The 27,671-nt window shown below is 39.2% G+C and overlaps 1 protein-coding gene and 1 long non-coding RNA gene across 5 annotated transcripts; both read left to right on the top strand.

Annotated features, from left to right (window-relative positions):
* Positions 1 to 1,722: 1,722 nt before the first annotated feature.
* LOC128611677 (uncharacterized) lies at positions 1,723 to 18,094 on the top strand. 4 transcript variants are annotated; one of them, XM_053631392.1, is made up of 20 exons: positions 1,723 to 1,980; positions 2,318 to 2,397; positions 4,354 to 4,468; positions 5,068 to 5,187; positions 5,601 to 5,676; positions 5,824 to 5,995; positions 6,813 to 7,053; positions 7,651 to 7,770; positions 8,184 to 8,259; positions 8,405 to 8,576; positions 9,387 to 9,627; positions 10,225 to 10,344; positions 10,758 to 10,833; positions 10,985 to 11,156; positions 13,243 to 13,333; positions 13,931 to 14,050; positions 14,484 to 14,559; positions 14,706 to 14,877; positions 15,109 to 15,175; positions 15,601 to 18,094. In XM_053631392.1, the coding sequence occupies exons 2-19, from the start codon at positions 2,395 to 2,397 to the stop codon at positions 15,169 to 15,171; spliced, it is 2,226 nt and encodes a 741-aa protein (XP_053487367.1). In that variant the 5' UTR covers positions 1,723 to 1,980; positions 2,318 to 2,394; the 3' UTR covers positions 15,172 to 15,175; positions 15,601 to 18,094. The 4 variants fall into 4 exon arrangements, with proteins under 4 accessions (XP_053487367.1, XP_053487366.1, XP_053487368.1 ...); XM_053631391.1 differs by having other exon boundaries at positions 1,723 to 2,118; XM_053631390.1 differs by lacking the exons at positions 1,723 to 1,980; positions 2,318 to 2,397 and adding an exon at positions 3,057 to 3,824.
* Positions 18,095 to 18,156: 62 nt separating this feature from the next.
* LOC128611680 (uncharacterized) lies at positions 18,157 to 25,654 on the top strand. Its single transcript, XR_008386613.1, has 4 exons — positions 18,157 to 24,155; positions 24,346 to 24,472; positions 24,647 to 24,761; positions 24,894 to 25,654. It is a non-coding gene; the product is annotated as an uncharacterized LOC128611680 (long non-coding RNA).
* The last annotated feature ends 2,017 nt before the right edge of the window (positions 25,655 to 27,671 follow it).

The following is a 27,671-nucleotide window of genomic DNA, read 5'->3' as shown; positions in this document are numbered from 1 at the left end:
GTAAATTTTGTGTTTTTGTGCGTTATTATGCAAACATATATTTTTAGTACATTATTACGAGTCTTGAAGACAAAGATGTGTGGATGTAAAATAAACAAATAAATAAATAATAATGCCACAGTGACAATCTGTTCTTATCAGTTTAACTGATAACTTCAACTGTGTCAAGGCTTTCAAACAATCTTCATAAAATTGTTAAATATTTTTATTGACTATTGTGATTTTAGAGTACATGCTAGGATAAAAAAAAGCAGTTCTGATGAACATTATAGATCTCATTACATATCAGGAAGCAAGTGTCAATAAACGGTCAAAATTATAGTGCACTTAATTTGTCAGTGTTGCTGGCCTGTGATTGGTCGTCTACAGTCAGATTATGATGCGATTGGTCGTCTACAGTCAGATTATGATGCGATTGGTTGTCTACAGTAAGATTATGATACGATTGATCGTCTTCAGTAAGATTATGATACGATTGATCGTCTTCGGTCAGATTATGATGTGATGTCTTACATCACATTATTAAAAATGCTAAAAAAAAAAGAAAAAGAAAAACAAAAGCACAATCTAAGTGCTAACTATTAAGAGGTTGAATGTTCTGCAGTAACACACACATTCACAGTAACATGTTCCTTTATTCTGTAAATGTATGACATTTTTTACATTTATATACAATTACATGTTATAACCCCATTACAGTTACTGCTCTCAGAAACACAATTACTTTAGTTTCTAAATATAGCTAAATATAGCATCAAACAACATATTTGATCAGAATGAATATTTTAGTCAGTTATTGCGCTTGCTTTCTATTGTGCGCTGTTTGATTGACGCGCATGTGCATACGTGCATGGACTTGCGCTCATTCAGTGAAGTTTAATGGAGACTCACTTGCTGTCAGGACGAGCCTTTATGTAAAATGGAAATACTGGCGTGAATTTCTAACATTTACAGATAAGGATATAAAGGTAAAAATGTGATTTCTGTGCTGAACAAAACATGTCTGGAGCACATTAAAAAGCACATGCATATGTCACAGCATCTGATATGACAAGCCATGTTAATACACTTACAAGTTTGTTTGAAGCGCTTAATATAAAACTTTCTCATGCATTGGACAACCTGGATCATGGATCACTTTTCCCACTGTATAAGCTCACTCTGTGACTTCTGCTGTTTTATAAATGTGTTTTATTAATAGAAATGCATTTTTCACCATTGTGAAGTGACGTCACTGACGGGGGGGGGGTATCCACAGTGACGTCACTGACGGGGGGGGTGTCCACAGTGACATCACAGACTCAACTAATCCATAATGAATTTTGTTGTCGAATTATTGATTATTATAGATTTTTATTGATTATCAGCCCTACTCATATTTATACCCCGTCATGGTTGAACAATTTCCTGTTCCTAGTCACCCAGGTGAGCTAAAAAATTTTTAAATATCAATGGGAATATACTTCAAATATATTTTTCTCATATGAATTCATAAGGGTGCCAATAATTGTTGCACACCTATATGTAACAAATATTTTTTGATAAACCTCTTTTTTTAATTTTTATTTTTTAGCAATTGTTTAATATCCATGAGAGCAGAGTATTTTTGTGAATTTTCTTTTCACAAAAATACTCTGAGGTACCTGCTTTGTGTCAGGAAATGGAGGTTGAGACGGATGCAAGTGTGGATTTTTCAAGTGTAATAAAGAACTAAACAAAATACAAAAAGACACTATGACTTTGGGGCAAAATACTGTGGCAAAGACTAAACATAAACCAAAGAAAAAAAAAACACGGCAACAGAGACAAAGGCAAAGAAAGACAACCGTGAGACCAAGAGTGCAGTGCAAACTGTGGCTATATACACGAGTGCTCAATTAACAGGAACGTGATTCAGACGCAGGTGGTCATGTGACTGTGATGCAGTGGCTCCTGGGAACTGTAGTTCAGAGTTCCTTCTCTGATTACATGACACTTTGAGTATTGGACACTTTTTTTGGGCTATTGCTTGGATTCCTTTACTGCTGTCTGCAGCTATATTTATTACATAGATAACATAGGTGTTTGATAACACCTGCTTCGGTGTTATCTGCATCTGCTTTTGATTACTTTAAAAAAGTACTTACCGTAATTGTTAATGAGCTCTTGGCATCACTTGTTATGGAGTAAACATTTGTTGTGATACTGTTTTAATCATTTTTAAAGTACAATTGTAGTTTTTAAATTCTTAGACTTTCAATTTAACTGTGCACCATATTCTGATTTTGCATGTATTAACCATTGTCTTTTGTTTTTCTATGTGTTTTGTTTGTTTCAGATTCAGTGTGAAAGCTGTGAACACTGGTTTCATGACTGTTGCCTGAATTCCTATAATATCCCAGACAAACAATCTCCATGGTATTTTTGTCTTGTGTATTAGCATAGGAAACAAAACATAGAACAGGACAATAAAAATAATCAAGTAATTGTGAATATGAAAAAAGGTGCTGACATTTTTTTTCCTCCTAAAATGTATTTATTGGAGTTTTGCTTTTTTATTGTTATCTTTTTCTAGTTATTTCTATTTTCTATTTACTTTTATTTAAAAAAATACATATATAGTATTTTCAGATGTTCTTTCATTATTTTCTTATTTATTTAGCAGAAGTACTGAAAACAGTCATGTTGAATTTCAACATTTAACTATGATGTTTCCTTTTTTGACAGCCCTCTTCACTATCTTGTACCTTGTAATAATACTGCTTTGCCATTGGTTTTGAGTTTAATAAATTTATACGGATAATTCAGGCTGTATAAAAAAGTACTGAACATTTACTCCCCCAAAAAAGCCTTGTGCTATATAAGGAATAATATTCTGAGTGTTTTACAGTTGGTTTGAGGCCTCTAGTTCAAACAGTCATTGAGTTTAATTGAATTAGATTATTACATACATTTACACTACTATACAATATTTATTTTAAAACATATAGTATGTACATTCCACAAACTGAGCCTTGTGTCATGAAAGGGATATTTTTTCAGCAACATTTCACATTTGGTGTAATGTCATAATGACAAATGGTTCAATTGTTTAATAGATTGATAGGGATAATAAAATTGATGTGAAAAAATTCTCCATTTTTAATATTCAGCTTTGTGCAGTGTAATGAAAACCTATTCATGCATTTCCAAGTTGGTTTGGTTTGAGGATGTGATAGGCCCAGAGAATATAATGGGCATTTTCCTGAATGTTAAATATAAAGCTAACTTTACTGCACTGTCACATAAACGTGGACTGAGTCATTTGTCTCGTTTTTGTTTTCCCAACATTTCTTTAGAAAATGAAAATGCTTTAGACGGAATGTGCACGGACCATGTAACAGCACAACAAATGTTGAGTTTAGATAGTGACTTGTTACACATAGTAAAGTATTTGTATTTATTGAAGGAATATATGTAGCCGGTATGCAGGTAGACAGTGGCCCGTGCTCATGTTTATTTATAACTTATACATAATTTGTCATTTAAAAAGCTTTAATCTATAGACAATGTTACACAGGACCCTAATTATTTAGTCAACACTCAGCACTGAGTGTTCGGAATCTTAACATCTCACAAAAGGCTGGCATTTTATTTTGAAATTAGAATTTAGAATTGGAATTGGAATGGTGTGTGTATGTCATCGTGCAGCCAGGACAACTACTCAGATTTACTCAGACGTTAAAGAAGATGTTAAACTCTAACGTGCAGACATGCAGTCTTTACTTAAACTGTGTTGTGCAGAAGATATGTTTTGTGAGAACATATTAATAAAGGAATGGACTTCTGGCTTGAAGACAGCTATGGTAAAGTATATATATATATATATACTTATATAAGTATATATATAAGTATATATATATATATATATATATATATATATATATATGTATGTATGTATATATATATATATATATATATATATATATATATATATATATATATATATATATATATGAATGAAATAGTAGTTTAAATACTTGTAGTTATTCTTTCATCACTCTGTACCTTAAATCTGTTTTCAACAGATCCGCACCACACATTTCAGCCTTGCTCTGTACAGACTCTGTAAAGTTTTACATTTTGACTTTACATTTTCCACTGTTCCTGGAGATCTACCTTCCTGAAGACTTTAGCTCCAAGCATAATCGTGCCCACCTGACCATTTAAGGCATCATAAATGATCACTTTACTGAAATAGTCAGACAATAATGAGTGCCCCAGCTGGTCCAGGGGCTGCAAACAACCACTTATACAGCCATATTACCTTGTGTTGATTAAACTGATCAAATTATTCATCCTGCTTAATGCTTCTTGTGTTTTCTTCCCTCACAGGTAGATCAGTGCACACAGACAGATCAGTGGTTACCGCCACCTCTGGTGAAAGCTACCGCACACCACTACCACTGTCCAGAAGCTTCTCCTACAACTTCCATAACAGCTCTCCCTGGTGTGTAAATACAAATTTTAACAGAAAAGCTGGTATTTAACACTATCAAAACTGTTACTCTGACCTGTCAATTAAAAACATTTTAATAGAAACTCCATCAGACACCTATTAGGTAAAGTCACATGACATGTTAGACTCATTACAAAGGTTGATGAATTAATAAAATTTTGATTAGAAAACAATGCAGATAATAAACACGAGTCACTTTAAGAGAGATGTTAGGTTGTTGTAAATAATAATGAATGATACAGACATCTGGTATAATTCTTTGATACTACAATAAGGAAATTTACTGATCCTTTATTAGTGTGCTGATTAATTGGGAAGAAGTTTCCAGTCTTGGTTGTGTTTAGACTGTTTAAATAGTCTTAAATATATTTGAACGAAATCAAAATAAATTCTATTGTTTGCTTATTTTGCCATTCAGGACAAGTTCATCAATGTTTATCATGCTGAACTCAGGTTCAGGGCTAAAGAACACAATGTGTGCAATTCCCTTGAAAAAATCTCTGAGTAACGAATAGTAAAGAGAAATGGAATAGCAGTTGGAAGGAATATAAAAAATCTTGCCTGATGTGTATTTTTCCGTGGTTTTACAGAAAAAAGAAAGGAGCTCCTAGAGCAGCTTGAAGTACAGAAGAGTAACACTTCTGGAAATGCTCAGGTGGAGCAACTCCCCATGCTCTGGGCTCCTGCTCCACCCACTGTCCCCAGAAGTGGTACCTATCACATCACTGCTCATTTTAAACAGTTCATCATCCACTAAACATACTGAAGCAATTGCAGTCAGCATCTAAAACTATTTCTGAAACAATACAACACTGTTAAAATAAACTACAGTGCCTTGCATAAGCATTCACCCCCTTTTCCATGTTTTTTACTTGAATATTATGGAATGTTTTATTTTCATTACATATAATCCCACTTAGGTCCATTTTCATTCCAGGCTGTAACACTATAAAATGTGGAAACTTTCAAATGGGCCAAATACTTATGCAAGACACTGCCAGCTGGCAAGCTATCAAATGTATGTGGCACTACAAGTGCTTAAACTTTGTTCTGTTGGACAGTCTAATCACATTTGTTGTGTTTCTAATACATACTATATGTTGATTTGGTTGTTTTCTTGAAGAACAAAGGTTGCTGCCAGCCCCGCAGGAGAGACTAATGCTTATAAATGCTCATCAGCCCGACATCAACACACCATGGTAACTATAAAAAAAAAACACTAACTGTGACATCTTTAAGTTGTCATTATTAATTTATCTGTAGTCAACCTTGGGTTATTGTTTATATGCTTTATGCCCAGATGAACCTGATTTCTCTAACTCTCACTCTTACTCTGATTGCTATAGCGGGTCTCTGCTGGCGATTGAGTATGTGGAGAACTTAGGTTTGACGCAACCTGTCTGCTTACCTCCAGAGAAAATTACAAACTGTAAGGCCTCCATCTTGCACAGCATGCCTAACGCTCATTCTGCAGACAAGTGTGGATGCTCCGAATGCCAGGCCCTCTACAGTCCTGAGGTAGTATAAAACTCTGTACTAATTATGAAAGGGCAGTTACTCCAGCCGCTGTGTTTAATGCTGACTCTCTCTGTTCTTACCACAACTATCCTACCATTAGTTTTTTTCTTGCAAATGAAACTGTGCAGAATATTGGGTCCCATGAAGAGGGCCAAATGGCTTAATTACCTTCTCTCTCTCTCTCTCTCTCTCTCTCTCTCTCTCTCTCTCTCTATATATATATATATATATATATGAAATAGTAGTTTAAATACTTGTAGTTATTCTTTCATCACTCTGTACCTTAAATCTGTTTTCAACAGATCCGCACCACACATTTCAGCCTTGCTCTGTACAGACTCTGTAAAGTTTTACATTTTGACTTTTAAATACAACAGTGTTGAGCAAATGTTTCCAGACCTGACATAGGGTTGCCACACCTGTTGTCCTGTATTGAAAAATATAATGCTACGATTTGTCCCATATTTTTGTACACAGGTACAGGTCTTAATGTGAGATGGGTTACCTGTATCTAACAATGAATACAACTGATAGGAAAAAAATAGCCATAAAATAATCATGCTTTAGGCCAGTGGTCACCAACACTGTTCCTGGAGATCTACCTTCCTGAAGACTTTAGCTCCAAACATAATCGTGCCCACCTGACCATTTAAGGCATCATAACTGATCACTTTACTGAAATAGTCTTCAATAATGGGTGCCACAGCTGGTCCAGGGGCTGTAAACAACCACTTATACAGCCACATTACCTTGTGTTAATTAAACTGATCAAATTATTCATCCTGCTTAATGCTTCTTGTGTTTTCTTCCCTCACAGACAGATCAGTGCTTACAGACAGATCAGTGTTTACAAACAGATCAGTGCTTACAGACAGATCAGTGCATACAGACAGATCAGTGCTTACAGACAGATCAGTGCACACAGACGGATCAGTGCACACAGACGGATCAGTGCACACAGACAGATCAGTGGTTACCTCCACCTCTGGTGAAAGCTACCGCACACCACTACCACTGTCCAGAAGCTCCTCCTACAACTTCCATAACTGCTCTCCCTGGTGTGTAAATACAAATTTTAACAGAAAAGCTGGTATTTAACACTATCAAAACTGTTACTCTGACCTGTCAATTAAAAACATTTTAATAGAGACTCCATCAGGCACCTATTAGGTAAAGTCACATGACATGTTAGACTCTACAAAGGTTGATGAATTAATCTAATTTTGATTAGAAAACAATGCAGATAATAAACACGAGTCACTTTAAGAGAGATGTTAGGTTGTTGTGAATAATAATGAATGATACAGACATCTGGTATAATTCTCTGATACTACAATAAGGAAATTTACTGATCCTTTATTAGTGTGCTGATTAATTGGGAAGAAGTTTCCAGTCTTGGTTGTGTTTAGACTGTTTAAATAGTCTTAAATATATTTGAATGAAATCAAAATAAATTCTATTGTTTGCTTATTTTGCCATTCAGGACAAGTTCATCAATGTTTATCATGCTGAACTCAGGTTCAGGGCTAAAGAACACAATGTGTGCAATTCCCTTGAAAAAATCTCTGAGTAACGAATAGTAAAGAGAAATGGAATAGCAGTTGGAAGGAATATAAAAAATCTTGCCTGATGTGTATTTTTCTGTGGTTTTACAGAAAAAAGAAAGGAGCTCCTAGAGCAGCTTGAAGTACAGAAGAGTAACACTTCTGGAAATGCTCAGGTGGAGCAACTCCCCATGCTCTGGGCTCCTGCTCCACCCACTGCCCCCAGAAGTGGTACCTCTCACACCACTGCTCATTTTAAACAGTTCATCATCCACTAAACATACTGAAGCAATTGCAGTCAGCATCTAAAACTATTTCTGAAACAATACAACACTGTTAAAATAAATTACAGTGCCTTGCATAAGCATTCACCCCCTTTTCCATGTTTTTTACTTGAATATTATGGAATGTTTTATTTTCATTACATATAATCCTACTTAGGTCCATTTTCATTCCAAGCTGTAACACTATAAAATGTGGAAACTTTCAAATGGGCCAAATACTTATGCAAGACACTGCCAGCTGGCAAGCTATCAAATGTATGTGGCACTACAAGTGCTTAAACTTTGTTCTGTTGGGCAGTCTAATCACATTTGTTGTGTTTCTAATATATACTATATGTTGATTTGGTTGTTTTCTTGAAGAACAAAGGTTGCTGCCAGCCCCGCAGGAGAGACTAATGCTTATAAATGCTCATCAGCCCAACATCAACACACCATGGTAACTATAAAAAAAACACTAACTGAGACATCTTTAAGTTGTCATAATTAATTTATCTGTAGTCAACCTTGGGTTATTGTTTGTATACTTTATGCCCAGATGAACCTGATTTCTCTAACTCTCACTCTCTCTCTCATTGCTATAGCGGGTCTCTGCTGGCGATTGAGTATGTGGAGAACTTAGGTTTGACGCAACCTGTCTGCTTACCTCCAGAGAAAACTGCAAACTGTAAGGCCTCGATCTTGAACAGCATGCCTAACCCTCATTCTGCAGACAAGTGTGGATGCTCCGAATGCCAGGCCCTCTACAGTCCTGAGGTAGTATAAAACTCTGTACTAATTATGAAAGGGCAGTTACTCCAGCCGCTGTGTTTAATGCTGACTCTCTCTGTTCTTACCACAACTATCCTACCATTAGTTTTTTTCTTGCAAATGAAACTGTGCAGAATATTGGGTCCCATGAAGAGGGCCAAATGGCTTAATTACCTTCTCTCTCTCTCTCTCTCTCTCTCTCTCTCTCTCTATATATATATATATATATATATGAAATAGTAGTTTAAATACTTGTAGTTATTCTTTCATCACTCTGTACCTTAAATCTGTTTTCAACAGATCCGCACCACACATTTCAGCCTTGCTCTGTACAGACTCTGTAAAGTTTTACATTTTGACTTTTAAATACAACAGTGTTGAGCAAATGTTTCCAAACCTGCCATAGGGTTGCCACACCTGTTGTGCTGTATTGAAAAATATAATGCTGCGATTTGTCCCATAGTTTTGTACACAGGTACAGGTCTTAATGTGAGATGGGTTACCTGTATCTAACAGTGAATACAACTGATAGAAAAAAAAATCGACATAAAATAATCATGCTTTAGGCCAGTGGTCACCAACACTGTTCCTGGAGATCTACCTTCCTGAAGACTTTAGCTCCAAACATAATCGTGCCCACCTGACCATTTAAGGCATCATAAATGATCACTTTACTGAAATAGTCTTCAATAATGGGTGCCACAGCTGGTCCAGGGGCTGTAAACAACCACTTATACAGCCACATTACCTTGTGTTAATTAAACTGATCAAATTATTCATCCTGCTTAATGCTTCTTGTGTTTTCTTCCCTCACAGACAGATCAGTGCTTACAGACAGATCAGTGTTTACAAACAGATCAGTGCTTACAGACAGATCAGTGCATACAGACAGATCAGTGCTTACAGACAGATCAGTGCACACAGACGGATCAGTGCACACAGACGGATCAGTGCACACAGACAGATCAGTGGTTACCTCCACCTCTGGTGAAAGCTACCGCACACCACTACCACTGTCCAGAAGCTCCTCCTACAACTTCCATAACTGCTCTCCCTGGTGTGTAAATACAAATTTTAACAGAAAAGCTGGTATTTAACACTATCAAAACTGTTACTCTGACCTGTCAATTAAAAACATTTTAATAGAGACTCCATCAGGCACCTATTAGGTAAAGTCACATGACATGTTAGACTCTACAAAGGTTGATGAATTAATCTAATTTTGATTAGAAAACAATGCAGATAATAAACACGAGTCACTTTAAGAGAGATGTTAGGTTGTTGTGAATAATAATGAATGATACAGACATCTGGTATAACTCTCTGATACTACAATAAGGAAATTTACTGATCCTTTATTAGTGTGCTGATTAATTAGGAAGACGTTTCCAGTCTTGGTTGTGTTTAGACTGTTTAAATAGTCTTAAATATATTTAAACGAAATCAAAATAAATTATATTATTTGCTTATTTTGCCATTCAGGACAAGTTCATCAATGTTTATCATGCTGAACTCAGGTTCAGGGCTAAAGAACACAATGTGTGCAATTCCCTTGAAAAAATCTCTGAGTAACGAATAGTAAAGAGAAATGGAATAGCAGTTGGAAGGAATATAAAAAATCTTGCCTGATGTGTATTTTTCCGTGGTTTTACAGAAAAAAGAAAGGAGCTCCTAGAGCAGCTTGAAGTACAGAAGAGTAACACTTCTGGAAATGCTCAGGTGGAGCAACTCCCCATGCTCTGGGCTCCTGCTCCACCCACTGTCCCCAGAAGTGGTACCTATCACATCACTGCTCATTTTAAACAGTTCATCATCCACTAAACATACTGAAGCAATTGCAGTCAGCATCTAAAACTATTTCTGAAACAATACAGCACTGTTAAAATAAACTACAGTGCCTTGCATAAGCATTCACCCCCTTTTCCATGTTTTTTACTTGAATATTATGGAATGTTTTATTTTCATTACATATAATCCTACTTAGGTCCATTTTCATTCCAGGCTGTAACACTATAAAATGTGGAAACTTTCAAATGGGCCAAATACTTATGCAAGACACTGCCAGCTGGCAAGCTATCAAATGTATGTGGCACTACAAGTGCTTAAACTTTGTTCTGTTGGACAGTCTAATCACATTTGTTGTGTTTCTAATACATACTATATGTCGATTTGGTTGTTTTCTTGAAGAACAAAGGTTGCTGCCAGCCCCGCAGGAGAGACTAATGCTTATAAATGCTCATCAGCCCGACATCAACACACCATGGTAACTATAAAAAAAAAAAACCCACTAACTGAGACATCTTTAAGTTGTCATTATTAATTTATCTGTAGTCAACCTTGGGTTATTGTTTATATGTTTTATGCCCAGATGAACCTGATTTCTCTAACTCTCACTCTTACTCTGATTGCTATAGCGGGTCTCTGCTGGCGATTGAGTATGTGGAGAACTTAGGTTTGACGCAACCTGTCTGCTTACCTCCAGAGAAAATTACAAACTGTAAGGCCTCCATCTTGCACAGCATGCCTAACGCTCATTCTGCAGACAAGTGTGGATGCTCCGAATGCCAGGCCCTCTACAGTCCTGAGGTAGTATAAAACTCTGTACTAATTATGAAAGGGCAGTTACTCCAGCCGCTGTGTTTAATGCTGACTCTCTCTGTTCTTACCACAACTATCCTACCATTAGTTTTTTTCTTGCAAATGAAACTGTGCAGAATATTGGGTCCCATGAAGAGGGCCAAATGGCTTAATTACCTTCTCTCTCTCTCTCTCTCTCTCTCTCTCTCTCTCTCTCTCTCTCTCTATATATATATATATATATGAAATAGTAGTTTAAATACTTGTAGTTATTCTTTCATCACTCTGTACCAACAGGTCCGCACTACACATTTCAGCCTTGCTCTGTACAGACTCTGTAAAGTTTTACATTTTGACTTTTAAATACAACAGTGTTGAGCAAATGTTTCCAAACCTGACATAGGGTTGCCATGCCTGTTGTGCTGTATTGAAAAATATAATGCTGCGATTTGTCCCATATTTTTGTACACAGGTACAGGTCTTAAAGTGAGATGGGTTACCTGTATCTAACAATGAATACAACTGATAGGAAAAAAATAGCCATAAAATAATCATGCTTTAGGCCAGTGGTCACCAACACTGTTCCTGGAGATCTACCTTCCTGAAGACTTTAGCTCCAAACATAATCGTGCCCACCTGACCATTTAGTCATTGCCTTTCTTGGTCAGATAAAACAGGTGTGTTAGAATTTGGTTGGAGACGGAAACCCGCGGGAAGGTACATCTCAAGGAAGAGGGTTGGTGACCACTGCTTTAGGCAAACTAATAACAGAGGCACTGTCAAGTTATATAATATTAGGCTAAATATAATGTAGTGTAAACCAGTAACCAGGTTTGCTAACAAGTTATCTAACATCAGACTAACAATTAAACTACATGGCCAAAAGTTTGTGGACACCTGACCGTCACACCGATGTGTGCTTCTGGGAAGACTTTCCAGTAGATTTTGGTTGTGGGGGAGTTGTGTTTATTCAACCACAAGAGCATTAATGAGGTCAGGGACTGATGTCAGGTGAGGAGGCCTGAGGTGTACTCAGCGTTCCAGTTCATCCCAAAGGTTTTCAGTGGGTTTGAGGCCAAGCTTGGCAAACCATGGACGAATACATGGACTACTCAAAAACATAATTCCTCCACCAACTAGTGAGATAGGCATAAAAATTTCTAGTGGGGGTGTTCTTTTTTTTCTCTCTTCCATTCATTGAAGTTGGCAACCCTAGTGGAACATGACAAGTAGCAAAATTAATATCTGAAAATGCCCATGATTTAATTTACAGTGCAATACAATTAAAATGATAATGCAGCTTGGTTTTATTTGTGATGATTTACATGCATACGTTTGACTGGGCATTTATAATTGCTGATGAACAAGTGCACGCCACTGCCTCCTCTCACACCAGCCAGGCCTGCAGTCAATGAGCTATGTACACTTTATCTGATGAAGAAAATAACAGTGTTCTTATCGCAGTCTGAACAAATATTACAAATCTTATGGGTTTGCTGATGCTGATTGTAAAATAAAGGCATCATAACTGGTCACTTTACTTTAATAATCACACAAACACCAGAACAAAGTACTGTCAAGAAATCCTATTCTTACTTAGCGGTATTTTAATGTGGTCTTTAGAACATGTAAAGACTAGAAACCACAGGTTGAATATAATTAAATATGACAGTTTGTGTATAATCAAATGTAAAAGCAGTGCAGATTGCAATACCAGAGTTTAGCCACTATACAGTAGAAGGTAGAACTGTAGACTATATAGATATGATCTAGACATGTATGAACTCTTCATGATTACAACTTCTTTGTGACCTTCTGACATTAGTTACATTAGTTATCTAGTTTGTGTTGTAAATTGCAGTGTGCATACAATTTTTAAAACCAAAAAGGACCTCCTGTGACTGCCTGGTTCATAAAACCTTCGCCAAGTATTAGTAAAGTGCAATTTTTTACTGATCTATCTTTAAAATAATGGGTACCCCAGCTGGTGCAGGGGCTGTAAATGACCACTTATACAGCCACGTTACAGTGTGTTGATTAATCTGATCAAATTAAGCAGGATGAATAATGCCTCTTGTGTTTTCTTCCTTCACAGACAGATCAGTGCTTACCGCCACCTCTGGTGAAAGCTACCGCACTCCACCGTCCAAAGGTTCCTCCTACAGCTTCCAGAAAAGCTCTACCTGGTGTGTAAATACAAATTTTAACAGAAAAGCTGGTATTTAACACTATCAAAACTGTTACTCTGACCTGTCAATTAAAAACATTTTAATAGAAACTCCATCAGGCACCTATTAGGTAAAGTCACATGACATGTTAGACTCTACAAAGGTTGATGAATTAATCTAATTTTGATTAGAAAACAATGCAGATAATAAATACGAGTCACTTTAAGAGAGATGTTAGGTTGTTGTGAATAATAATGAATGATACAGACATCTGGTATAATTCTCTGATACTACAATAAGGAAATTTACCGATCCTTTATTAGTGTGCTGATTAATTGGGAAGAAGTTTCCAGTCTTGGTTGTGTTTAGACTGTTTAAATAGTTTTAAATATATTTGAATGAAATGAAAATGAATTCTATTGTTTGCTTATTTTGCCATTCAGGACAAGTTCATCAATGTTTATCATGCTGAACTCAGGTTCAGGGCTAAAGAACACAATGTGTGCAATTCCCTTGAAAAAATCTCTGAGTAACGAATAGTAAAGAGAAATGGAATAGCAGTTGGAAGGAATATAAAAAATCTTGCCTGATGTGTATTTTTCTGTGGTTTTACAGGAAAAAGAACGAAGCTCCTACAGCAGCTTAAAGTACAGAAGAGTAACACTTCTGGAAATGCTCAGGTGGAGCAACTCCCCATGCTCTGGGCTCCTGCTCCAACCACTGTCCCCAGAAGTGGTACCTCTCACACCACTGCTCATTTTAAACAGTTCATCATCCACTAAACATACTGAAGCAATTGCAGTCAGCATCTAAAACTATTTCTGAAACAATACAGCACTGTTAAAATAAACTACAGTGCCTTGCATAAGCATTCACCCCCTTTTCCATGTTTTTTTACTTGAATATTATGGAATTATTTTACTTGAATATTATGTTTTATTTTCATTACATATAATCCCACTTAGGTCCATTTTCATTCCAAGCTGTAACACTATAAAATGTGGAAACTTTCAAATGGGCCAAATACTTATGCAAGACACTGCCAGCTGGCAAGCTATCAAATGTATGTGGCACTACAAGTGCTTAAACTTTGTTCTGTTGGACCGTTTAATCACATTTGTTGTGTTTCAAATACATATTATATGTTGATTTGGTTGTTTTCTTGAAGGACGAAGGTTGCTGCCAGCCCCACAGGAGAGACTAAAGCGTATAAATGTTCATCAGCCCAACATCAACACACCATGGTAACTATTTAAAAAAACACTAACTGAGACATCTTTAAGTTGTCATAATTAATTTATCTGTAGTCAACCTAGAGTTATTGTTTGTGCACCTTATGCCCAGATGAACCTGATTTCTCTAACTCTCACTCTCTCTCTCATTGCTATAGCGGGTCTCGATGGGTGACTGAGTATTCGGAAAACTTTGGTTCGCCACAAGTTGTCCACATACCTCCGGAGAAAACTGCACGCCGTTTGGCCTCAACCTTTCGGAGCATACCTAACCCTCATTTTGCAGACAAGTATCGACGCTCCGAGTATCAGGACCTCTACAGTCCTAAGGTAGTAAAAACTCTACTAAAACTGTACTAATTATGAAAGGGCAGTTACTCCAGCCGCTGTGTTTACAACTATCCTACCATTACTTTTTTTCTTGCAAATGAAACTGCAGAATATTGGGTCCCATGAAGAGGGCCAAATGGCTTAATTACCTTCTCTATCTATATGAAATAGTAGTTTAAATACTTGTAGTTATTCTTTCATCACTCTGTAACTTAAATCTCTTTTTAACAGATACCACACCGCACCGCACATTTCAGCCTTGCTCTGTACCGACAGCTCAAAGGAACACTTTAAAAAGGTATTTAATCAGGACACATAACAATAGTATAGCAGCACATTACTATAGGTGCCAACTTCATTGAGGGTTTTCATAACAGTTTACAGTTTTTATGACATCACAACCTTTATAACATCGTATCCCAGCACAATTATAAACATAAAATTGCTGGAAGCTTACACTTTAACACAACTTACTGTGGTTTTTCTCGTAGCATTTGTCTAGTGCTCTATCACTACACAAATTACAAAGCACAGCATAATATACACAAACAGTTAGCATCTCACCATATTTACAGTTTGATCATTGATTATTGGAACTTAAAAACCCTGAGTTATTTTTTATACCTTATCCCCAGATGTAGGATGTAAAATATTTATACATTGCATATCATAGAGAAACTTCTGCTTGAACTTCTGCTTGACTATTCTATTTCCTCTCCACAGCAGGTATCCGGGTGGCAAATGTAAAAAATTCATGAAGCTTGTTCGGGACCACAACGTCAGTATTCCACTTTTTACTTTTGCTGCCCAATTCTCCATGGATGTATGAGTATGAGAATAACTGCACATTCTTTGGCCTAATCACATCAGGACAGCCAGTCTATTTGCAGAGAAGTACACACATACAACACCAGAGCTTCTAATGGCCAACAAAATTACATAAAGAAAAATTCCCCCAGACTTTCACAGGCAGACTTAAGAAATGGCAGAGGATGGTCTTCTTACCGATAGATGGCATCTTTGAGCTAACAAAGCACGCCTTAAAGTTGTTATTCTTTCTGAAATCGTCTGGGTTACGCAAGTAACCCTGTTCCCTGAGAAGGGAACAAGACGTTGCGTTTAGCATAACAGTATGGGAGCGTCCTTGCGTATCTGAAGCTGGTGTAAAATCATGCCTCTATTTATAGGCCTGCCATGATCAGGTGACGTGGCAATTAAGCGCGTCACGTGATATATACAGTGGCGCTTGAAAGTTTGTGAACCCTTTCGAATTTTTCTATATATCTGCATAAATATTACCTAAAACGTCATAAAACTTTCACATAAATCCTAAAAGCAGACAAAGAGAACCCAATTAAACAAATGAGATAAAAATTATCATACTTGTACATTTATTTATTGAGGAAAACGATCCAATATTACATATCTGTGAGTGGCAAAAGTATGTGGACCTCTAGGATTAGCAGTTCATTTGAAGGTGAAATTAGAGTCAGGGTGTTTTCAATCAATGGGATAATAATCAGGTGTGAGTGAGCACGCTGTTTTATTTCAAGAATGAGGATCTATCAAAATCTAATCTTCACAACATGTTTGTGGAAGTGTATCATGGCAAGGAGATTTCTGAGGACCTCAGAAAAAGAGTTGTTGATGTTCATCAGGCTGGAAAAGGTTACAAAACCATCTCGAAAGAGTTTGGACTCCACCAATCCACAGTCAGACAGATTGTGTACAAATGGAGGAAATTTTAGACCACTGTTACCTTCCCCAGGAGTGAAGACCAACAAAGATCACTCCAAGTGCAAGACCTATAATAGTCCGCGAGTTCACAAAGGAGCCAGGGTAACTTCTAAACAACTAAAGCCCTCTCTCACATTGGCTAATGTTAATGTTCATGAGTCTACCATAAAGAGAACACTGAACAACAATAGTGTGCATGGCAGGGTTGAAAAGAGAAAACCACTGCTCTCCAAAAAGAACATTGCTGCCCGTCTGCAGTTTGCTAAAGATCATGTGGACAAGCCAGAAGGCTAGTAGAACAATATTTTGTGGATTGATGAGACAAAAATACATTTTTTGGTCTAAATGAGAAGCGTTATATTTGGAGAAAGGAAAACACTGCCTCTATTATCTGAAGCGAAGACACAATTCACAGGCCTGCCCTGGTATGACAAAGCTATGCAACAGCTCGTTCCCTTCTCAGGGAACAGGGTTACCCCAGACGTTCCCTTTCAAAGGGAACTCAATGTTGCGTTTAGCATAACAGTATGGGAACAAGAATAACCACTCCGTCATACCGAGAGTATGGCCTGTTCAAAAAGACCCAAGCCCTCGGGTCACTGCAAGACACTCGAGCCTGGGGCAGAATGAATATCCAGACTGTAATAACGAATGTGGACAGGCTTTGGACAAAGCCTTTGAGGAGATGACCGTCCTAGTGGAATGAGCCCTTATGCCCAGAGGCATAGCAAGACCGCGCGCCTCATAAGCAATAGAGATTGCTTCCACTATCCAATTAGAGATGCGCTGATTTGACACAGCATCACCTCTACTGTCGCCGCCAAAGCAGACCAGCAGCTGCTCCAACTTACGCCACTGGCCGGTGCGGTGGACATAAGTACAGAGAGCCCTTACTGGACCAAGCAGGTGCATTCTCTCTTGTTCTGGTGTGAGGAACGGAAGACAGAAAGCCTGCAACAGCACAGGGTGGGCAGCCGATCTAGGCACTTTAGGAATATAATCCGGCCTAGGATACAGGAAGGCCTTGGCTAATCCAGGGGCAAAGTCAAGGCAGGAAGGGGCAACAGAGAGAGCTTGTAGATCCGATAGTTCTGCCTTTTATGCCTTCTTTTAAATTAATAACAATTAATTCCACAATTCTGAAGGAAATGCAAATAAAAACTTTATTCTCTCCATTTCAACAAGTTGTTTCACAGTAACTGGTCTCATAAACAGAAAACACATTACTCAAATTAACATTAACACATTAACTAAATTCTGAAGATTAAAGTAAGATTTCTTAACTTATTGAAATGTTATTAATTCATATTAACAGAATTAATTGACTGAATTCTAAAAAACCTCCTGTTAGTCTCACATTCACTCACCACAAACAAAAGCATTTCTACTTCATCACTGAACATCAAACTGGTAGTATATAATATAAACTTTTTTATATATTAACTTAACTGGATATGAAATATACTACTCTACAAATATATTTTTCTGTGCAATATATACTTTTTTGTCAACTCATCTTCATTTAAATCTTTCAATGGTGTACTGGCTCTTTAATTCAGCGTGAGCAGCGCCACAAAAAAACATTAGAATTGACGCTGAAACTCCCACTTCGCTGCTGCTCACTTCCGGTGTAAGATTTTAGCAGTGCAGAGTACAGAGCTTACAAACTGCAGTTTCCACACAAGAGACATCATCTTTACACACAGCACAAAATTTATGTTTTCCCGTCCTCTTTTGATTGACAGGATATAATCGGCCCTGATTATCGGATGTTTTTAAACTATCGGCCTATAGCGTGAAAAATAGCCTTTATCCGCTGATACCGATTATTGGCCGATTCATTGGAGCATCTCTAATACAGATCCCTTAAAAATAGTATTAATCTTCAATCGACACATATCAGGAACATTGTGTTCGTATGTTTCATTCACACCTTTAGTTAAAAAGGCTACAACGTGCAAATAACTGTACTGAGAGATTATTATAAACATCCATCACCACCAATACGGAAATGTCAATGTCTCAGTTTAGCCTACAGGTGGATGGCACTGCGATTTTAGGTCTGTGAATTCTGGGTCTGACATTTCCTCAATCTCAACTATATTGCTTGAGATATGTGCGGGACTGTGTTTTTTAAGCCTTCTCACAATGTCATTATTTTTGGTTATACCTTCTCGCAAACTTTTCTAATGAATTTAGTTGGTTTTGCTACACAATCTCACACACAATCTCATTTAAAATAAATAATCATAAGAAATAGCATTAATAACAAATTTAAGTTCAGAGTGGTACTATATTATGGAAATATATTCTTGTACAATTTCACCTTGAAACTTTGGGAGGCAGGTGAAAGAAGGAGGAAAGAAGGCGGATGAAAGAAGGCGAGTTGTCCAAAATGGCTCCCTCAAAAGATTCACTGTTTTATGCAATTAATGTCATACAGTTGCTCTTGTATAAAAGCAATAAAACAATTGTTACCAAAAAATTGAAAATACCAAACGAAATTAATATGGTAAAACTCAAATGCCTTTAACCCTAATTTAAAAACAAAAAAACAAAACAAAAAAAACAACAACAATTGTATGGGCGTGACATGCATATCCATAACCACATAAGTGAGGTACATATTTATGAAAGAATGAAATTTTCATTTGTTAGCAACAATAGTCTCTTAGGTCTTGGCTTACTGACAGTATGCAAAATAATAGTTTAAGCCATTTTAGCTAGAAAGCACAGTGAAAGTTCTTTTTAAGTGTACTGGATAATGATGAACAGTGAAATACTCACCAGTATCAGTCTTTCTTTGTTGTTCGGGGAAAGAGAAACTCTGTCCAGCTCGCTCTTCTTCTCTCTGGAGTCCTATCAAAAACTAGTTTAAGGCAGAATAACAAACTTGGACCCTCCCAGTAGCGCTGCTGTGCATCAGTGGAAGTTGTCACATCAGACAAGTTGGAGAGTTTACTTTTGGATTATCCTTTTTGTCTTAAAGCTGCCTATCCAAATTTTCAGTCATGTTTAGAGGGGTTTGTAACAAAAAGGACAAACATAGGCCTTGCCTGTTTCAAGTAACATTGCATGTTAATGATTATAGAACTTTACTTAACCACTGTGCAAGTAAACGTCTGGGTTACGCACGTAACCCTGTTCCCTGAGAAGGGAACAAGATGTTGTGTTTAGCATAACACTATGGGAGTGCCTTTCGCGTGCGACCGGCACCTGAAGCTTGTGTAAATTCATGCCTATTTATAGGCCTGCCATGATCAGGTGATGTGGCAATTAAATGTGTCGCGTGATATAAATATGGCACCTGTGAACCACGCCACCAGCCATTATCTGAAGTGAAGATGCAATTCACAGGCCTGCCCTGGTATGACAAAGCTAAGCAACAGCTCGTTCCCTTCTCAGGGAACAGGGTTATATGTGTAACCCAGACGTTCCCTTTCAAAGGGAACTCAATGTTGTGTTTAGCATAACAGTATGGGAACGAGAATACCCACTCCGTCATACCGAGAGTATGGCCTGTTCAAAAAGACCCAAGCGCTTGGGTCACTGCAAGACACTTGAGCCTGGGACAGAATGAATATCCAGGCTGTAATAACAAATGAATGTGTGTGGCGTAGACCACCCTGCAGCAGCACACACATCCTATAAGGATACCCCTTTGGACAAAGCCTTCGCGGAGGTGACCGTCCTAGTGGAATGAGCCCTTATGCCCAGAGGCGTAGCGAGACCGCACGCCTCATAAGCAATAGAGATTGTTTCCACTATCGAATTAGAGATGCGCTGCTTTGACACAGCATCACCTCTACTGTCGCCACCAAAGCAGACCAGCAGCTGCTCTGACTTACGCCACTGGCCGGAGCGGTAGACGTAAGTACAGAGAGCCCTTACTGGGCTCTCTGGGCCACAGGGGCGGCTGTGGATCAGGTGGTAGAGCGGGTTGTCCACTAATCGTAGGGTTGGCGGTTCGATTCTCGGCCCACATGACTCCACATGCCGAAGTGTCCTTGGGCAACACACTGAACCCCAAGTTGCTCCCGATGGCAAGTTAGCGCCTTGCATGGCAGCTCTGCTACCATTGGTGTGTGAGTGTGAGTGTGAATGGGTTAATGAGACACAGTGTAAAGCGCTTTGGATAAAAGCGCTATATAAGTGCAGACCATTTACCATTTACTGGACACAGCAGGTGCATACTCTCTTGTTCTGGTGTGGGGAATGGAGGAGGGCAGAAAGCCTGCAACACCACAGGGTGGGCAGACGATGTAGGCACTTTAGGAATATAATCCGGCATAGGATACAGAATGGCCTTGGCTAATCCAGGGGCAAAGTCAAGACAGGAAGGGGCAACAGAGAGAGCTTTTAGATCTCCTACTCGCCTGAGAGATGTCAGGGCCAGCAGAAGAGCTACCTTTAGAGTCAGAAGCTTTTCAGAGGCTGATTCTAAGGGCTCAAATGATGCACAAGACAGACCTTCCAGGACCACAGAAGGTTCCAGGAAGTTATGTGCAGCATGCAGATGGGCCTCAGCTGCCTGACACCACTCATGAACCTCGAAGTTAGAGGATGTTGCCCCACAGAGGCTCCATCAACAGGGGCGTGGCTGGCCAAAATAGCAGCCACGTAAACCCTGATTGTAGAAGGAGCCCACCCTGCTGAGAAACGTTCTTGTAAGAACTCCAGGACTGTAGCTATTGTGTAGTTCACTGGGTCTATAGTTGATCCCTGTGGATGGGAATCTCCCAAGGAGTGCCATCTAGCAGAGATATTATTTCTGAGAACCATATTCGAGCTGGCCAATAAGGTGCTACTAGCAGCAGACATAGTCTTGGCGAACTCTCGCTAGAACTTGTGGGAGCAGAGCGATCGGGGGAAAAGCGTACAGATGTGACCTCGGCCACATGTGCACCATGGCGTCCAGCCCTAATTGTGCGGGAGGAGTGAGGGCGAACCACAGCGGGCCGTGTGTTGTCTACTTGGAGGTGAACACATGCAGGCCCGCTTGGCCAAACCTCACCATATGGACTCCACCACTTGGGGATGGAGCCACCAATTCCTGGGCCTCAGCCCCTGCCTCAACAGGATGTCTGCCCCCATATTCCCAGAATGTACATTGCACTCACTGACAAACTTTCCTTCTGCCCAGAGAACAATTAGTTGCACCTGCCTGAACAGGGGGCGTGGACATAATCCTCCCTGGTGGTCAATATATGAGACCATCACTGTGTTGTCTGTAAACACATGGTGACCTCTCAATTGAGGAAGAAGGAATTTCAGTGCTAGAAATATGGCCCACATCACTAGGCAATTTATATGCTGCTCCAGATGAGGGCCGCTCCAGAGACCATGAGTTGGACAGCTGTCTAAGACCATGCTCCAGCCCGTGAGGGAAGTGTCTGTCATAAGGAGACACCCCTAGAGTGTGACCCAAGACTAGAAACCGGGGGCACTCAAATTCTCAGAGCATGTAGGCATCGCCGAGTGACACTGAATACTCTCAGAGGTTTCGGCCTTGGACGAAACCCCCAAAGTCTCAGCCACCACTGAACGATCTCCTGTGCAATAGGCCCATAAGCTCCAATAGTCTCCCAAGATCCAGCTTTATCTTGCTCAGTGTTGATAGGATTGACCCTACGCATGTTGGGGATAGAAACGCCCTCATCGTAGTAGAATCCTTATAACCCCTAGAAAAGTTGTCCACTGCACTGGGGAAAGCATACTTTTCTGAGGTTCAACCTGAGCCCCAAGCTCTTCATGTGGGCGAGAACAACATCTCAATGTTGAACCGCCAATTCCCTGGATCGTGCTAGAATTAACCAGTCGTCCAGGTAGTTTAGTACACGGATGCCCTGGAGTCACAATGGAGCCAGAGTGACATCCATGCACTTTGTGAAGGTGCGAGGGGATAAAGCTAGCGATATTTCTATGTGGAAATATACACCTTTTAGATCTATCGTCACAAACCAGTCCTCAAACTGAATCTGTGGAACGATAAGTTTGGGCGTCAGCATCTTGAACCTGTATGTCCAAAGAGTACAGTTCAGATGACACAGATCTAAAGTTGTCCGCATACTCCTCTATTTTTTGTGGACCAGGAAGTAACGGCTGTAAAAACCTCCCTCCCTCAGGGAATGGGGTACATGTTCTATGGCCAGTTTGTCCAAGAGGGATCTTACTTCCTGCACTAACGTCGGGCTCTGGTCTGTACTGACTACTGTGGTGACCACACCTCTGAACTGGGGGGGTCGAGCTCTAAATTGGACCTGGTAACCCTTTTCTACTGTAGACAGAACCCATGGAGACACATTTGACAGTAGTTTCCACGCTGTCAGATGGTCTTTTAGTGATGTTAACTATTCCACATTCTATTGGAGGGAAAGCATCAGATTTTTGTTGCCCTGTGACAGCTCGCTGACCAGAGAACATTGAAAACTTGGTACAGCCTTGGCTAGGGGAAGCCCTACAGTAGCACTGGGAGCTAAATGCCCTCACAACCTCCTGTCCCCTGATACATCCCTCCACGACCCCTCAGGACCGCTCTTCTTTGCCTGCTTGGCCTTTATGACCATTCACAGATCAAGCCTAGTAGCAGGCCGCGGCTGTGGCCGCCCAGTTCCCCTGGCTGTCTGCGGGGGTTGGCGGGCTGCCATACTTGCCTTCTGTATTTCCCTCGCACTAGTGCTGGCCCGGGCTCCACTCGTGGATGCCTGAGTGAACTCGACACAACAGGGAAGGAACTGGCTGAATGCCGCCATATGTCGAGCTCACTCAGCAGGTCTGCTTGGTAGGCCTGCAACACTGTCATTTTCTGCAGTGACTCACAAGCAAGACTACTACTGCATAGGCCTTGCCCACCAATGCCACGGTGGCCTTACACGGTGGCTTGGATGGCAAAGCCGGCCCCCCTAATTACCTGCCGTCGATGGAGAGAGGTAGCTCGCAACTGCCTCCTCCTCCTTCAGCATAGCTAAATAGCCATGCCATTCATTCCCCACAATAGCAGAATAATCCAACATCGTGGGGTTATAAATACGGCTCATGCATGGTTTTCCCCGAGAAGCCTGATATTTTGTCATGCACTTCTGGAAGAAAGGGGAGTTTTCTGCAGTGTGAGGGATTTACTTTCACTGGGGAGAAAAAGGCTCATCTTAGTAATCACTTCAAACAGCTCTTTATATGCTGCTCTCAGTTTTTAGCACATCCTTCTGGTTCCTCGGAGTCAGAGAGGAATTATTACTATTATTATTATTATTATTATTATTATTATTTGTGTGCGCGCGTGTGTGTGTTTTCTCTCTCTCTTTTTTCCCCCTTTTGGCTTTCCATAGCGGAAGGAGGAGTCCGAAGTGGCTCCAAAATCCAGCGGAGAGCCGGACCCGGAAGACAGAGCAAGGGATAGAGCAGCGCTCGTCTCCGGCTCCTCTTCCGGATCCATAAGCGATCCCACGAACCTGAGACGGCTAGCTGCCTCGGCAGCGAGGCTCTGAAACCCAACTCGCTTCAGGTTCCGAGAAGAGCGCGAGTCGCGAACGGAGCTGCCTGATGTAGGCATTACTATGCGCAGCCTCTCGAGGCTGCCATCGCATGCTCCAAACCTTAGACACTCACCCAGAAAGTGTGCTCTATTCCCGTGATGAAACGGGAGCCAGCCGTAACACACTTCCTGAATTCTCTCACTCATATTTTCCTCTCTCGCTCATTCTTTTTTCTTCTTCTTCTCTCTTTTTTTTAAAGGGATAGAAAAGTCCAGAGATTTCGAGAAAAGATAGAGAGGAAATGAAGCATCTTTTTGTTTATTTACACAAACAACCGGCATGCAGTCTTTCACTGAAGATAATAAGGCTGATGGCACGGTTCACAGGTGCCATATTTATATCACACTACTCGCTTAATTGCAGGCCTATAAATAGTTACTTATAATTATAAAATCTACTTATCAAAGCTACTCCTAGAAAATTAATCAACAGCTTCTGAACATCAGATTTGGGAATTCAACAGTGAAAAAAACCCGAAAAAACATTTTTTTTTTTTTTAGCTTTCTGAAAAGGCACTGTATTTAAGAGACTTGGAAAAGTGAAACAAGTGCTAATCTACTGTGAGGATCCATTTTTTCCTAACCTTGCACAGTTTTGCGTCACTGTGTAAATGTTGTAAGTTTTAAAATTCTAAAATCCCAGATGTCATTAACATAACATTAGTTTTGATGATGCTAAACTGGTGATCATAATCTTCTCTTATTTGTTAGCTACAGTAACTTCATAATGTCCATGCAAATCTTTCAGATCAACTACATTTTGGGTTTGGGGAACACTGGAATATTTCATCCTAGGCTGCAAACTGGACACCCTGAAGGTGGTGGTGGAAAGGTGGATGGTGGACAAAATTAAGAGGATCATGGACAATAGCAAACACCCCCTCCATGCCACACTGGCCAAACAGCGGTGCTCCTTCTCCAGTAGATTATGGCAGCTTCACTGTAACAAAGAAAGGTACAAGAAGTCATTCTTGCCCACTGCTGTCCGACTCTACAATGAGTCAACAACGACGTTGGGGAGCTATGTGGACACTGGAGATGATGGACATGTCTACTGAGTTTGCATACTCAGCTATTACACTACATATTGCACAACAATTTTTACATAGGGTCACTGCACATTCTTACACACGCACTGCCACTTTACTTATGACTTACTGATGACTACTGTACATTTATACACACATTAATAAAACTGCTCTTCACACATGTAAGTCCAATGTAAGTTTTAAACGTGCCAACCTGTAATATATTTCATACAGTTAATCTGTACAGGAATCTTAGTCTGTAAATAACTTAGTGAGCTATTAATATGTGTATTTTTAATTCTCTCTTATTTATGGTGTATATTGTGAGTTTATGGTGCAAGTCTTGTGAACTGTTAAGTCTTAGTCCTCCCTGTTGTGCTTGTGTTGTGGCTGTTGTGACACCAAATTGCCCATTAGGGGTCAATAAAGTACTCTCCGTCTCTGTCTACCTCTATTTAAGTGTACGAAGCTGGTTTTTTGATGTAACAGTACATTTATTTAAATACAGATTACTTTCAGCTACATGTATGAGTTGTATAAGGCGCCAGTCCATAAAAATCTAAAATAGAGAAACCAAAACCAAACAAACAAAAAACCACAAGAAGTATAGGATTTACTATAGGTGTGTATGTAAGTATACAAAGGTAAATGAGGTATTTATCAAGATTATTTTATCATGGTGGGCTCATTAAAATTGTTCAGCCTAATCCAAAAATACATCATGCTTATGAAAATATACATTTAAATATGCATTAAACCTATAGAACATTGTGCTTACCTTTGCTTCTGAGGTGTACATGGTATTATACATCCTAAATCAGCCTAACACAGAAAAGTACTACTGATACAATTTACTAAGGATGACTATAAAAATGGCAATGTGACTGAAGCTCAGAGCAGAGAGTGTGTACTGAGTGTTGGGTAAGCTCCAGTTTGCAGACAAAGTGTTTCGAGTGCCACCCGAATCAAAGTATGTTTTCATAAGTGCTGTTTCTGGAAGCTTCCGCTGGGAACGTGGTATGTTAGGCTGAGGGGTGCGATGAAGGCTGGATCGGGTCAGGGCGGTTGTGGGTGCCGAGGATGGGGGTCTGATGCAAGTCAGGGAGGTAGTGGTGTTAGCTGAGCAGTGTATGGTCACACCATGGCTGTATGGCTGCGTCTCATTCCCCTCAGAAGGACGTCTCGGCTGAGTAAGTGCTGGAAGCGAGAGGTGAAGCAATGGCTGGAGTTAGAGCGCAAAGCAAATATATCTCCTTGCATAAGCCACGATTAGATCTGGAGCGTCATTGCTGATCTAAGATCAATTTGTTTGTAATTCCTATAACTTTATTCCGCAACACATAAAGGTAAAGTCTGATTCTAGGTAGGCATCCATATTTGAATTGTTTCTAGCTTATATATGTGGAGGCCTGGGAAAATCCTTAAACTGGTTAAATTTGCTTATTGGATAATGTTCTAGTTGTGAAAATGGCAAATTTTCCTGACCTGGAACATGTTTCTCTTTTGTATGTATCTTAATCCCAAGAAAGTTCCAATTGTGACTATCTGTGAGCCCATGTATGTGGAAGAGGGTAGAATTTCTAGCTTTCTTTAAAAAAAGAAAAAGAAAAAAAAAAGCCTAATTAAAAGTGTAAAGAAAAATCTGCTTTTAAAGATTTCATTCCAAATCCACTGAAAGACACTTTGCTTACCTTTACATGTATAACCTAATCTACTCATAGAAAAACAACATTACTGCCAAATTGTAAAGAAATAAATGTTTACAATATGAAATTAGCTATCACTTTGTTTATCCGCATAATCCACATCAATCTTTCGCTCATCACCTGAGCTAAAAGTCACTCGCAGTGTTTAAACATGAGTCTCATCACCATCTATTCACTCAACTGATTGATAATTCAGTCAGACCTGTTCTGTTGGCTGAATTTCTTTTTATTAGGTCTTTTAAACATTGGTAACATGTTACACTAACAGTACATGAATAATCATGCACTAATACTTGAATTAATAATATGAACTAATGATGAGTTAAGGCTGTATACTAATCACAAACTAATGAAGAGCTAACTTTAACTATGACGTGAGTCTTATGAATTCATACCTGAATAACGTCCACCTACAATACATATTAGTACATGTTTGTTAGTTCATGTATTAATTAACACATAAGGGTAAACTAAATCAAACATGATCTCTATGAAAGAATATGAATTTAAACATGCATAATTTCAAATTGTTGATATAATTTACCATGTATTGTAGCTGTATACATAAACATCATTGGATGGCGCTGGATTACTTTCATAATTTACATTGATCCTCTTTATCGAATGTAGAAAGACACACTAATAATAAACACTAATAATTTCATCTTAACCCATTTTACATCATTCTCCATTCATTTCTCTTCAAATCCCACTGTAGTACTAGTATGTGATCTGGGTGGCTAGGGCCTGGGGCACTGCTCCTTTGCCCACAAGGGTGAAAGAAAGTAGACT

This window comes from Ictalurus furcatus, chromosome 8, assembly GCF_023375685.1.
Source record: "Ictalurus furcatus strain D&B chromosome 8, Billie_1.0, whole genome shotgun sequence".
In the NCBI taxonomy this organism is placed as follows: domain Eukaryota; kingdom Metazoa; phylum Chordata; class Actinopteri; order Siluriformes; family Ictaluridae; genus Ictalurus; species Ictalurus furcatus.
This window is presented reverse-complemented; position numbering and strand designations above follow the sequence as displayed.

Coding starts and splice junctions, on each gene's coding strand:
- LOC128611677 (XM_053631390.1), top strand. CDS start 3,732: ATGCAGTCTTTACTTAAACTGTGTTGTGCAGAAGATATGTTTTGTGAG. Junction 5,677..5,823: donor CCCGACATCAACACACCATG/GTAACTATAAAA, acceptor TGATTGCTATAG/CGGGTCTCTGCTGGCGATTG. Junction 14,051..14,483: donor AACCACTGTCCCCAGAAGTG/GTACCTCTCACA, acceptor GTTTTCTTGAAG/GACGAAGGTTGCTGCCAGCC.